This window comes from Herpailurus yagouaroundi, unplaced genomic scaffold (assembly GCF_014898765.1).
Source record: "Herpailurus yagouaroundi ecotype Mexico unplaced genomic scaffold, PumYag 28, whole genome shotgun sequence".
Taxonomy (NCBI): Eukaryota; Metazoa; Chordata; class Mammalia; order Carnivora; family Felidae; genus Herpailurus; species Herpailurus yagouaroundi.
The window spans coordinates 132,464,944-132,480,004 of record NW_024412376.1 but is presented as its reverse complement, the minus strand read 5'-3'; the positions used below and the strand labels follow the sequence as shown (position 1 = coordinate 132,480,004).

At 38.3% G+C, this 15,061-nt stretch overlaps 1 protein-coding gene across 1 annotated transcript in view; it reads left to right on the top strand.

Moving 5' to 3' along the window:
- The window catches only part of GRXCR1 (glutaredoxin and cysteine rich domain containing 1), a 132,638-nt gene that overhangs the window by 62,416 nt on the left and 55,161 nt on the right, over positions 1-15,061 (top strand). Inside the window, exon 2 of the mRNA XM_040484802.1 lies at positions 4,753-4,995. Within this exon, the coding sequence (XP_040340736.1) occupies positions 4,753-4,995 (243 nt within the window). The remainder of the gene's footprint in view (positions 1-4,752; positions 4,996-15,061) is intronic.

Below are 15,061 nucleotides of genomic sequence, written 5' to 3'. Positions count from 1 at the left end.
ACAGCTCCTGTGGGCATGGGGGCTTCAGTGGGCATGGGGGCTCCAGAATTGCCCCAAGATGATGAAGTAACTGGAATACTACAATTTCACAGTGGCTCTTACAAGGCAGGTGCAGGTTGAGGACATAAATTGGCTATTGCGTAACCTCTATGTCTTGTGCGTAGCAATTTCCGTCCCTTGCCAACATATCTGCATTTGCTGCAGGCTCTGGTGAGGCTTCAGGTCACTCCTAAGATTCATCTGTTTAATCAGTGGAAGGGAAGAAGTGGCCTGCCTTTATGAATATCTAGGTCGGCTCTCTCAAAACAAGCAGGCTGCAAATCCCAATGGCTTCTCAGCACTGTCTCAGATGCATCCATCCTTCATTACGCTATTCCCATGGTAACCCCTAGGAAGGGAGAAGAAGGACAGTAACCATTGAGCGGCTATTTTTAGATTTCTGGCCAGATGCTTTGACAAATCTGTTGAGGGACAGAAAATGACACAAATGTAGAAGAGGTTTTTTTTTTTTTTTTTTTTTTTTTTTTTTTTTTTGCCAAAGACAATATCATTTAAATTCATCTTATAAAACTGGAAAAGACTTTGGGAAATCATTCAAACTACTTCTACCTCTAGGAAGATCTACTTCCAAATCATACCCCCAAAAATTGTTCAATAAGGTCTTTTTAGAACACTTTACTTAACAGCTTATTCTAATAGATAACCAAATTTCCTACCCTCATTTTATCCCGTATTCAGTCTCAGTTCTCAGACCAAGGGAGTTGGGAATAAGACTCAGTATGATTGCTCCAGTTGTGGGCTACACAGCCCTGAAGGAATCATTCATTTAGACCCTGCTATACACATTTTGTGCAACTATCTGCACTCGCCCTGCTGCACTTACTTTTTTTAAATGTAAATTCCTCCCTTCCTCCTTAAAAACCTTCGGGAATTTCCCATTGCTCTGAGGTTGAAGCTCACAGATCTTTAAGGTGGTTATAAAGGTACAACATGATATAGATCCTGCATACCTGTCCAGAATCATCAGTACTACTGTAGTTCTCTTTGTGTTTTGGCAAAAGACTCTTTCTTTTTTTTTTATTTTTAAATTTTTAATGTTTATTTATTTTTGAGTGAGAGAGGGAGAGATAGAGCACAAGCTGGGGAGGGGGAGAGGGAGACACAGAATCCAAAGCAGGCTCCAGGCTCAGAGGTGTCAACACAGAGCCCGACTCAGGGCTTGAACTCACGAACCCTGAGATCATGACCTGAGCTGAAGTCAGATGCCTAACCGACCGAGTAACCCAGGTGTCCCAAAAGACCTTCTTTCAGAGTCTCAAACATGCCGTCTTCCTCCCATCTCAAGGTCTTTGCACTTACCTATAATACTTTACCCCATGCTTTCTTACCTACTTAATTTCTCTAACTCCTTCTTGTTCTTCAGAGCAGAGCTCAAATATCAGAAAACACTTTCTCAAACTCTGAAACAAGAAAAGGCACATCTTCAGTAGCCTCTGATAACAACTTGTGCATTTCCTTTCCAACACTTAACAGGTTGTGAATCTATATTTATTTATGTAAATAAAAAAAAAAAAACTATGAGCTTCAGGTTGTTAGGGAACAATATTGTTTGTTTACCATTATATATCTAGTACCTTAGCACCATGTTTGGCAAATAAATGATTCTAGTCACTGAATGAATGACTAGCGGTTATTTTAAAGGGACATAAACTCAGTTTCTCCGTCAGGTCAAGCTGTCAGTGTAATTGCACTGGGGCTCCTTAAAATGTAATATGAATCCAAATTCCCCAGAGAACTTGTTAAAATGCAGATTCTGACTCAGCAGATCTAGGGTGAAGCCTTTTTTTCTGCATTTCCAACTGGTATCTAACTAGTAGAACTTGGTTGCACATTGGAATCACCTTCAGAGCTCTAAAAAAAAAAAATCACAATTCTGAGATTTTCACTCCTGGTGATTCTGATTTAATTGTTATGTACTTGGCCTGGGCTTTGGGCATTTTTAAAAACTCCCCAATTTATTCTAATATCCAACACATTTGGAGATCCATTGATTGTAGGTGAAGCTCATTCTCAACAGGAGGTAAAGGGATATCTTTGTTTCCTTTTACATTAAACAGCATCCAACATGGCCACTAATAGGGGTCCATCTTATTACTACTTTTTAAATGCGTGTCCCTTAGAGACACAGAGACACACAGAAAAGTGGTACAAGCAAAGAGAATCCTATATGAGTTGGTTACTGTGACGGCAGAATGTCCGATCTTAAACTCTCCCACCTCTACTCATGGGGAAAATGTATGTCTTCTCAAATATTTCAAAAGTTACTTGTAGCTACTGAAAAAAGTGGAACATGTTGGTGGAATCAAATGTGGATCTAGCAGCCTTGCAGCCCGAGGAACAATGCATACTTACGCACATAATGTCATCAGAGAAAAGGGACCCTGAGTGCACTTCCAGGAGCTGCAGTATTTGTCGTGAGTTTCTTGATTCCCTACTTGCCCATAACCATGAACATGAAGATAACCCATAGGTTCTTGGGCATTTTGTTTCTCTCTTTGAAAACCAATGCTTCTTCATCTAGAGCATAGTAACAATCCCCCTTTCTTGTCATTAACTCCACTCATTTTTTTTCCTACTGATTCATTCTTGTTTGTGTTTTTAATCTTACAAATCCCACAATATGGAGTGTAATAGTGTGTAACTGAGCACAGTAGTGCATGTCAAGCCCTACACTAGTTGTTTTCATTTTCTTGGTTACTTAGTCTCCTCAACAAACCTGCTAGGTAGATCACATTTGACAGTTGACAAAACTTACTAGTTTGAGGCTTACTAGTTCATTAGCTTCTCCAAAACACAAAGATGGCCAGTGGCAGAGTCTAGATGTATCTAATGTTTCTCTACTCCAGTATTAATTAACAGTGTATAGGTCAAATTCAGCCTTCAAATACTTTGGTCCACATGGTCTGAATACATTTTTAATGAGGTTCTGGTCATTTAGAAAGAATAAAATTTTCCATAAAATGCCAGATTTTGGGGTACCTGGGTGGCTCAGTCAGTTAAGTGTCCAACTCTTGATTTCAGCTCAGGTCATGATCTCATGGTTCATGGGATCAAGCCCTGCATCTGCCTCTGTACTGACAGTGTGAAGCCTGCTTGGGATTTTCTCTCTCCCTCTCTTTCTGTCCCTCTCCTGCTCATGCTCTCTCTGTCTCTCTTAAATAAATAAATTAATAAATAACCTAAAAAAAATCAGATTTCAAGCTTATATTTAAAATAATCATGTCATAAATAAATAAATAAATAAATAAATAAATTAATTAATTAAATAATCATGTCTGACAACAGTGAGTAACGTGCCTGACAGCCTGAAGCTTGCCTAAAGCTGAGTGACATTTTTTATCTTTCAGATGACTTTTTACCTCTCACTAATATCTCTTTTATTTCTGGTCTGGCCCCGCATTTATGACACCTGTTTGGTCCCTCCAAGTCTCTGGGTTTTCAGCTTAGCGTGTAAACTCTATTGAGGGAAGCAGTGATTCTTTCATCCCTGATATATTGTGTCATCAGGAAAAAATGTCCTCTTTCTTGGTGAGGTGGACATCATTGCCTTGCCATCTTAATGACTTTAGACCTTTTTAGGACTATGTGTACATTCACCTCTGATGCACTGTTCTGACTTCTTTGAATACAAAGTGGTGGGGCTTAGTATCCTACCTTCTGATTCTAGCATTTAGTTGTCTGGACTGGTTTCCAATCAAAGGTTTGCCTTAACAGGGGTTTGTAAGTTGCGTCCTTGTGTTTCAACAACTGTGGCCCAATGAAAACTCACATATCCCTTGGTCTCATGGTATAGTTGTATTTCATTTAGTCTCCCTCAAGAAAGACTGTGACAAGGAAGAAGAGGATCTTTCCTAATGTTGTCAGGGCCTATATTGTGTGGCCCTAGCAGTACTGGGCAGGTTTTCTCAGGAATGCAGTCACTGACTTCAGATGTAGCAGGAAATATAGAAGACAAGATTCACACACAGAGAATCGTCTTGCTTGTGAGAGTTGCTTGCCTCTGTTGTAGTGTACCTGTTTCCTTCCTTCCTTTCCATGCCTGGCTCTGACCCGCTGGCCACTATGGTGTTGGTTTCTATGCACTCCCTCTGGGTCACTGCAGACCTTTCTTGCTGCACATTGGAGCTCTGTTGCTCAACAGGGTGCATGCACATTTGCTGTGCTACTTAAACCTCAGAACAATCCTATAATATACATCTTGTTATTTCCAGGAAATAGTGGCCCAAAGACCACAAAATTTGTTAAATTGATAAGTGGGAGGATTTTCAAATGGTGAAATACTAACCTTGACTGTTCTGTCACATTTTTTACTTCGGGTTTAAGAGGCAGATCTAGTAATTGAAAAATGTCTACAAAACACAAGAGAGATCATTCAATCATTCCTTATTTTACCACATGGTATGCCATGTGAGACATCATCAATTGAAGATATACCATTATTTGATTTGCCACTGAGAACAGAAAAAACACTGTGAATTAAATTATGCCATTTAAATTATGTTGAGTGTTATCCACTTTTTAATTACAGATCTTCTAACATAAAAACATGTCTTAGCATTGACAAATACGGCACTTCAACTCTGCTGCATACTTTTAATGTATAACACACTGAAATGCTAATTGTCTTAAAATAATAAGATGTAAGAAAGTAAATGCAAATATTGACACTATACTACAATGTTTTTTCTTCAGCAACCATCAACTGACCTAGAATTTGACCGTGTAGTGATTTATACCACTTGCCTTCGTGTTGTACGAACAACCTTTGAAAGATGTGAACTGGTTAGAAAGATCTTCCAAAACCATCGAGTAAAATTTGAAGAGAAAAACATAGCTTTGAACGGTGACTATGGAAAAGAGCTAGATGAGCGATGCCGGCGTGTTTCTGAAGCTCCTTCCCTCCCTGTCGTGTTCATTGATGGCCATTACCTTGGGGTAAGTACTCCGCTAAGGAAAATCTTCTTTTTTATTGAACCCAACCAGCATTGTTAGAAATCTATAAGCCTATGACAAGGCAACTTGCAACACAACTCCTGGGACATTTGCTATTTTTTTGGAGTTCAAACCAAAGGAATTGAAGCACTTATTTCTGTCCCAAATGATGTGTTGCTAACAGTGTTCATCCCTACAGAAGCATGGTGAGATAAAATCAGCATTAAATTGCCTTTTTGAATAGGAATACATTTTTTAAATGTTCAGTTGACTTGAGTTTTGCATTATGAAGCTTGACATGTGAGATAAAAACTATTTTTTAGTGCACACAAGAAAAACAGAATATTTATAAAGATGTACATTTGTGAATTCTCTTATACCCCATTATCGAACACTCAGTTTCCTACCTAATGAAACTGAGATGGTGGTCCTGAAACAAAATCAATAAGAAATGGGGCCTGGAGCCAGAATTTTATCTGCTTGTTGTTAAAAATTATTCTGAATTTTGGTAATTTGTCAGTGTGAGACACAAATTTAGGCTTACAGGAAGAAGAGAAAACTCCCAGAGAAGCCAGGAAACATGACTGCTTCATTTTTCTTTGAATAATACTGTTAGCATTAATTAACCCCCATCGATCTAAGAGCACGCACAATCGCACAGTCATTAAGAAGCCCGAGAAGAGGGCTCTGGACAGTGCACTTTAGAAAGAGTAAGAACAAAGAGCCAAGGGACACCAGTGGTTGAGGGGGTGGGACTGACTCCCCCAGATCACTTATCAGGGAACAAAGAGCTGCTGTCAAAAGGCAGATGGATATTTGGATCTTGGCTTTGTTTCGCATCTGGTCTTAACCCTCAGCTTTCAGGGGAGGTTAGAAAAAATCCAGAGCAGGAAATGCTCATGTTTTGTTACAGGGAAACTATTCTGATATTCTGTCTAGAGCCATCACTGTTAGAGACAGCCTGTCATCTTATCGAAAGATAAATGCAGTGAAGCCATGATTCCTGGGTATGACTTCTGCAATCCTACTTTTAACCTGAGCTGGACACAGACTACATTCTAAGGCAGAGGACTTTTGATTTGATGCATTGAGCCTCTTTTATAATATTTCAACATGTACCCTTAGGTCCCAGAAAGCTACAACAATGGCAGTCATGAGTGATAAATTAATAATAATAGTAGTAATAATGATACTATACTGCACTCTCAGCTTTACACATTCATCTCATCGAATCCCCAGGATAGCCTTAGGGAACAACTCTGCTCTACTGGTTGAGAAGCAAGACAGCCTTGTTTCAAATTCATGCTCCGACACGTCTATGTGATTCTGGGCAATTTAGAAATCACTCTGTGCCTGGGTTTTCTCATTTGTAAAAGGAGAAGCGTAATAGAACCTTTCTCACAGACTAATTGTGAGAATTTTACCATATATAATATATACAAATGCTCAATTCTTGTGCCTGGAACAAAGTATGTTTTTAATAAATAGTAACAACTTTATCCTTATTTTGCAAAAGAGAACATTAATTATTTTGCTTCAAGTCACAAAGCCAGTCAAGTGACAGGGCCAGGACTCAAAGTTAGGTCTGCCAGACTCCTCAAACCCCAGCTTTTTTGGCACATCACCTCAAGGAAAGGGATCTTTGATACTTTGTTTGCTGATGCAGTGTTAATACCTAGAAAAGGGTTTTGGCACAAAGTGCTCAGAAATGTATGTTGAATGAGTATATGATGCTCTATTGTCCTTTCATATTCTTTCCTTCTCTCTGACATTCTCCTACCATGAAAGGATCTGATAAACTCACCCACACCAGGAGGAAAAAAATCACTGATAAGGGTTTTGGTCATTTGCCTTTTAACCCTGGAAAAATTCTGATGATGGTAGAAGATATTTCCCTTTGTGGAATTTTGGTTTCTGTGATCTACCCAATTAAACATAGTGGTGACTGCCTCCTTATACAGGTGGAAGGTTGGCTTTACCTGATGCACTGCTTTTGACCATACTTATCTTCTTCCTACTTCTAAGATGATCTAACAGGAAGTAATGCTATGTTTCTTTCCATTTGATGGACAGAGGGAGAGTGTGACAGACAAGAGAGGTGGGGTGCAGATTTTTTCTCAATTGCTTTTTTCTGTGATTACTTTATTAATACAGTGGCCTAGAGAAGGAAAGATCACAGAGGTACTACCTTATTGCTTCTGCAATTTGAAGCTAATGCCCCAAATCTGGAAAGAGACCAGAGACGGATTTCTTTTTCCTCTTCATTTTTTTCTTATAAAGGAGATTTACTTCTAAATCTATAATTTAAATGGAGGCAAACACCCCAGAAAACAACTTCTACAACAAGCTCCCCTCCTACTACAAAAACCCCTTTATTTAAATTCCAGTGTGCAGTTGTAAATGTAACAGTGCTGGACCTGGAGAGAGAGCCTTTTCCCTGCAGAGTTCATTCATCTGAAATGGAAGGATGCCCTCTGCTGGGTTTTGGCACATGGTGAAGCATGATTCCTAGGGAGGAAAAGAAGCTGATGTTGGTAGTTTCCTTAACATCTGTGATGTTTTAAACGGTCACACGAAACCATTTGATTTAGCTTAAATTTAGATGAGTGAGAAAAATCAACAACTGTTTGAAAGGAGGGAGAGAGAGAAATCGAGAGGGGCAGAGAATGAAGTCAACAGAACAGAAACAGGCATATGGAGGCACACTGTGGGAGACAGTGAGATGGGGTGGAGAGAGCATGAGGCCGTTTTGCAACAGCTCCCTTATTTTCCTGCATCATTGCTGCCAGACCCAGGGATAGGTGGTGCCAGACCCAGGGATGGGTCTCCACTGCAGGGACCTTAACAGAGTACAATGGGAAAGAGCAGAGGAATTAACAAGAATGCTCAGCTCTTTTTTCCTGATGACCCTCATTCCCAGCCAGACTTCTATGTAAAGATAGAAGCAATGAAACAGTCAAGGGAAAGAAATTGCTTTAGAAAACAAATCTTCACTGTCCTTGCATGCTCCATCGGGGGAGGGAGGGTCAAGGAGCTAGTTGGGGGCTGGGAGGGGTGGAGGGTGGGGAAGCAAGTTCAGCTTGAAACTTTTAAAGCAATAATCTTGTTGATTTGGCATCAGGAGATCTTTACACAAAAAAATTGTGTTCCTGAAGTTTGGACATAAGTTATCTTAGAAATTCTAGTAGGAAATAGGTTAGAAATAGTGTGTTGATTCTGGACCAACCATAAAACTTTTACAGTAGAAATCTATAAAACTCACATTGGAACTGAGCTATAAAACATAGAATGAATCAGAGTGGAGACTCTGGTAATGAAGAGGAGTAGAAGAGCTGCTGATCTAGGCAGGTCTCTTAAACTAGCTGATATTGAGCTGTGACTGCTTGATAATTCAGTATCCATTGAAAGTGCTATTTTATTCAGTTCAAGAATGAAGGAATTGTTACCAAGCATAGGTAGTTTATAGACTAGAAATATAGGCTCTAAGCAAGCTTTCAGAGAGAACTTGTATAACTTCTCTGCAGAAATGGGCCACCAAAGAACCCTGTGCCACAATTAGGAAGCTGCTGGCTCCAGAAATGCCTCTGGATTTGGTCCTCTCCAGCAAAACAGATGATTTGTTCTCTGCCCCTTTTCCTACATAATTCTGTTCCTAAGTAAAGTCTCCAGTGAATGAGTATATCTGTGGTTACTGAATCAGTCACATATGAAAACAACGGAGGACAATGGGAAATGTGACTTTTAGGTTTCTAGCCTTTACAGTACAGGAAGACGCTTTAGAAGGAGATTGGATTGGTTACGAGTGAGCCGAACCACAGTATCTGCCAGATGCACTGTTTTGTTTGTTTTAATCAGATTATTGAGGTACAATTTACATATAATAAACTGTATCCATTTAAATTATAATTTGATGGGTTTGGGCAGATATTTACACCCGTGAATCTATTAATACATTTGAAATACAGAGCATTTCCACCCCCACACCCCCCAAATATTCCTCATGCCAATTGACAGTCCCTTCCTCCAACCCCTGTCCCTTGGTGACCATTAATCTTTCTGTCAATATAGTTTTCTATTCTAATGTCTTTATCTGGTTTTGGTGTCAGGGTGATGATGACCTCATCAGGTGAGTTTGGTAGTGCTCTAACTTGTGCAATTTTAATTTCTGGTTCTCTTTATTCTTTGGTGTAGAGTATTAAATCATTCAGCATCACTTTGCTTTTATGTGAAGGACTTCTTATACACTATTATTGTAGTGTGGGTCTGCTGTAGATGAATTCTTTCAGCATTTTTATGTCTGAAAAAATTCCATCTTTGGTTCTTATAAGATACCTTTGCTGGATATAGAATTCTAAGGTTGAAAGGATTTTTTTTTCTTTTAGTACTTAAGGGACATTGCTCCTCTATCTTCCATTTGCATTACTTCTGATAAAACATATGCTGTCATCCTTATCTTTGTTCCTCTGTGTGTCTTCTCCTTCCCCTTGCTGCTTTTAAGATTTTTCTTTTAATCACTTGATTTCAGAAACTTGATTATGATACATCTTGGTATAGCTTTCTTCATGTTTCTTTTGCTTAGGGTTCATTGACATTCTTGGATGTGTAGTTTTTTCTTTTAATCTAATTTGGAACAGTTTCAGCCATTATTTATTTATTTATTTATTTAAATATGAAATTTATTGTCAAATTGGTTTCCGTACAACATCCAGTGCTCATCCTAACAGGTACCCTCCTCAATACCCATCACCCACCCTGCCCTCCCTCCCACCCCCCATCAACCCTCAGATTGTTCTCAGTTTTTAAGAGTCTTTTATGGTTTGGCTCACTCCCTCTCTAACTTTATTTTTTTCTTTCCCTTCCTCTATGGTCTTCTGTTAAGTTTCTCAGGGCCACATAAGAGAGAAAACAGATGGTATCTGTCTTTCTCTGTATGACTTATTTCACTTAGCATAACACTCCAGTTCCATCCATGTTGCTACAAAAGGGCATATTTCATTATTTCTCATTGCCATGTAGTATTCTATTGTGTATATAAACCACAATTTCTTTATCCATTCATCAGTTGATGGACATTTAGGCTCTTTCCATCATTTGACTGTTGTTGAAAGTGCTGCCATAAATATTGGGGTGCAAGTGCCCCTATGCATCAGCACTTCTGTATCCCTTGGGTAAAGTCCTAGCAATGCTATTGCTGGGTCATAGGGTAGATCTGTTTTTAATTTTTTGAGGAACCTCCCCACTGTTTTCCAGAGTGGCTGCACCAGTTTGCATTCCCACCAACAGTGCAAGAGAGTTCCCATTTCTCCACATCCTCGCCAGCATCTGTAGTTTCCTGATTTGTTCATTTTGGCCACTCTGACTGGCATGAGGTGATATATGAGTGTGGTTTTGATTTGTATTGGCCTGATGCGGAGTGACGTTGGGCATCTTTTCATGTGCCTGTTGGACATCTGGATGTCTTCTTTAGAGAAGTGTCTATTCATGTTTTCTGCCCATTTCTTCACTGGATTATTTGTTTTTCGGGTGTGGAGTTTGGTGAGTTCTTTATAGATTTTGGATACTAACCCTTTGTCCGATATGTCATTTGCAAATATCTTTTCCCATTCCGTTGGTTGCCTTTTAGTTTTGTTGATTGTTTCCTTTGAAGTGCGGAAGGTTTTTATCTTCATGAGGTCCCAATAGTTCATTTTTGCTTTTAATTCCCTTGCCTTTGGAGATGTGTCAAGTAAGAAATTGCTGCGGCTGAGGTCAGAGAGGTTTTTTTCCTGCTTTCTCCTCTAGGGTTTTGATGGTTTCCTGTCTCACATTCAGGTCTTTTATCCATTTGAGTTTATTTTTGTGAATGGTGTAAGAAAGTGGTCTAGTTTCATTCTTCTGCATGTTGTGTCCAGCTCTCCCAGCACCATTTGTTAAAGAGACTACCTTTTTTCCATTGGATATTCTTTCCTGATTGGTCAAAGATTAGTTGGCCATACTTTTGTGGGTCCAATTCTGGAGTCTCTATTCTATTCCATTGGTCTATGTGTCTGTTTTTGTGCCAATACCATGCTGTCTTGATGATTACAACTTTGTAGTAGAGGCTAAAGTCTGGGATTATGATGCCTCCCGCTTTGGTCTTCTTCTTCAATGTTACTTTGGTTATTCGGGGTCTTTTGTGGTTCCATACAAATTTTAGGATTACTTGTTCTACCTTTGAGAAGAATGCTGGTGCAATTTTGATTGGGATTGCATTGAATGTGTAGATAGCTTTGGGTAGTATTGACATTTTAACAATATTTATTCTTCCAATCCATGAGCATGAAATGTTTTTCCATTTCTGTATATCTTCTTCAATTTCCTTCATAACTTTCTATAGTTTTCAGCATATAGATCTTTTACATCTTTGGTTAGGTTTATTCCTAGGTATTTTATGCTTCTTGGTGCAATTGTGAATGGGATCAGTTTCTTTATTTGTCTTTCTGTTGCTTCATTATTAGTGTATAAGAATGCAACTGATTTCTGTTTATTGATTTTGTATCCTGTGACTTTGCTGAATTCATGTATCAGTTCTAGTAGACTTTTATTTTTTCAAATATTATTTAGATCTTCCCTTCCTTCTCTTCTTTTCAGAGGCTCTACTTACATGCATATTAGGCTGCTTGAAGTTGTTCCATAGCTCACTCCTTTTCATTTTGGATAGTTTCTCTTGCTATGTCTCCTAATCTATTCCTAATCTTTTCTTGTAAAATGTCTAATCTTGTGTTAATCCTATCCAGTTTATTTTTTTTAATTTCAGGAATTATAATTTTATCTTCAGGCATTTAATTTTTAAAAAATATATATTCCATATCTCTACTTAACATGTTCAATATATCTTCTAGCTTTTTTAACATATGGGATATAGGTATAACAACTTGTTTTAATCTCCTTGCCTGACAATTCTAATATCTGTGTCAATTCTGGGTTGGTTTTAATTGATTGATTTTTCCCCACATTGGGAGTCATATTTTCTACTTCTTTACCTGCCTGGTAATTTTTTTATTGGATTCTGCATATTGTGAATCTTATCTGGTTGGGTAAAAGTATTCCTTGTTGGGATATTTTTGTATTCCTATAAATATTCTTTTTTTTTTTAATGTTTATTTATTTTGAGGGAAAGAGAAACCAAGCAAGCAGAGAAGGGGCAGAGAGAGATGGAGAGAAAGAATTTCACACAGGCTTCACACTGTCAGCGCAGAACCTGATGCAGGGCTGGATCTCACAAACCCATGAGATCATGACCTGAGCTGAAATCAAGAGTCAGATGCTTAACTGATTAAACACTCAGGCGCCCCTGTATTTCTATAAATATTCTTAAACTTTTTTGCTGAGATGCAATTAAGTTACTTGGAAAAAGTTTGCTATTTGGGGTTCTGTTTTGAAGATTTTCAAGACAGAATTAGCTTTAGTCCAAAGCTAATTATTCCCCATTATGGAAGCATAATATTGTGGGATCTTTATCTAATGCTCCACTGATTATTGGGAACAGGCATTCTTCTCAGACCTTTTCCTGAGTACTGTCCCTTTTATTCTTTTCAGGTTCTTTTGCTAGCCTTCCGTACTTGCCTTACATGCATGTGCTGATGAGTACACTGCTGAACGCAAGCTGGCTCTCTGCACATCTTCAGAGTTCTCCACGAAGCCCTTCATTCTCTAGTACTTTGTCCTGTAAACTCTAGCCATCTTAGTCTCCTGGGCTTTTAGTTCTATTTCCTCAACCCAGAGTGTCTACCAGGTTCTTAGGTTCCCTTTTCCTGTACACAGCTTGGAAAACTGAAGAACTCACTTCATTTATTTCCTGGCTCCCAGGAAAGATGAGTGGGAGGATGAGTGGGGGGTGGGGAATGTTTGATAATTTTGGTTTCTTTATGGGAATGTGTTATGATATTAAATAAGTAGTGTCATAAACCACCAATGTAACCAATGTAAAGTTAGATGTTTTGTTAGGTTTTGAAACCATTCTATTTTAAACCTCTTGAAAATATTTCCCATATATATGAGAAGTGGTTTTTAAATGTTGGGGCCATATTCTTCTTTGAAAATCTGATGAAAGTTATAGACCTTCTCATTATACATGTACACAATCTTCTTTACAATATAAGAGCTTTCTGAGAATTTATCCCTAGGTAACTAACTTTTCAATAAAAGGAGTACTTTGGAGACGGTGCCTACTGGAGTATATCTCACTTCTTGGTTGTCTTTGAAGATTTTACTTAGTAATGTGACCCACTTCTTCACAAGTAAGTACAATCATATCTCATGCTGATATTTTTGTATTTAATTATGGAATCAATGAATTTAGAACTTTATCTTATCTTCTTTTTTTTTTTTTTGGAAGTCATCAGTATCCTTTGTGGTCATTTTCTTAATCATTAGCAATTTCATCGGAGGTCCAAATGGACGGAGAATCTTCTGAACATTCGTCTACCCCTGTTGTCTTGGATCTTATTTGTAATAGACACAGTAAATATTTAATCTTCAAGCCTCCTTCATCAAAGTCATAAATTATTTCTTCCTGGCCTGTTCCCTCCACTTCAGAAAGCACAGGGTTAGAGAAGTCTGAAATTTAAGCCTAAGTCAGGTTCTTGGAATTTAAATTAGGCAATATTTTCTTGTGTGATTGCTTCTTTGTCCTTTTTTTTTTTTTCTACTTAATTGAGGATAGTTTTTGTTAGCAACAACAATGACAATAACAGTAAAAGCTAACTTGAATGATATACTCTGCCAAGCGTTTTGCCTCCTTGTTCTCTTGTACATTGTAAAATAGTACGGTGAATAGTACTACTATCATCTTTCCCACCCCAAATTTCGTACCTGAAGAAAAGTAAAGCTTAGCGAATTTACGAAACAGTTTAAATACCTTCAGATCACAAGTGGCAGAGTGAGGATTCAGCTTTGGGTGTGTCTGACTCTAGAGCTTGGACCCTTTAAAATCAAGGCTGCAAAGTTCTTAACCTTCATCTCCCTGGCTTTCAATTCTACTATTTAGCAGCATAGTCACACCCTGAATTACTTCATCAGGTGAAACTTCTCCACATTCAAGATCTTAAACTTAGAAACATCCTGCTGTGGCCCCAATGTTCTGTCCTTCTGTCTATCCCCTTGTCTCTCTATTGAACTTGTTCTATCATCAGTGATATTGTGTGTCCTTTTGCCTTTTCTACTTCTCTCAGCTTATAGTCACAATTTTGGTTTCACTTGTTTCCCTCCCTTACTGTATTCAGGAATATGGTAATACTTAGTCTGTTATCACCTGCTGGACAGGCTCTGTGGAGCTCCCAAGTTTGTCCATTCCCAGTCCTATGCAACCCCCTTCATCCGTTTTTCCTCTTTTCCTCTAGTATAACCAAGGGCATTATTGGAGGATATCTAAAGTCATAGCAAAGAAGTCTCCAACGAAGTTGTATTATCAGCATTATCTAGGCTCATTGTCTAATTTTCATATCAATACTTTGTTGGTTTTCTTTTGTGACCCACATAACCAACTGCGCCAGTGTTTTCTAATTTCACCAAACAGAAGTCCCATTGCCATCTTCTGCTCTCTCTTTATCACATCCATTATTATCTTTCTCTTTTTCTAGTCTTCAAGTCTATTTGCAGCTCTAATCTTGTAGGGTATTTTAATTTTACAGATATTTTACCTAAACATTAAAAAAAAAAAACTAGCATAGAATGATGCCTCATCATTAGTTACTTATTTCAGTTCTCTGGTTTTGATTAGTGACCCCACAATTTTCCCAGTCACAGACACTCAAAATATCGGTTTTCTTTTATTCCACCATCTTTCTCTTACTCATATCTGATCACTTGCCAAGGTTTACACTGTATCCATTGGGATCTTCATTTTCACATTTTGGGAGCTCCTCCTGGAAAATAAGAGTAGCAAAGTAAAGTGGAAGCAGACATCTGGATACAAGAGTAAGTTCTTTTCCTTGCTAGTATGGGTATTGGTCCAGTTATTTGGTCAATTTCTTTAAGATGAAGATAATAAAATAACTACAACATTGGGAATTTTGAGAATTAAGTGAGATGAAGCACAAAAACTCACAGT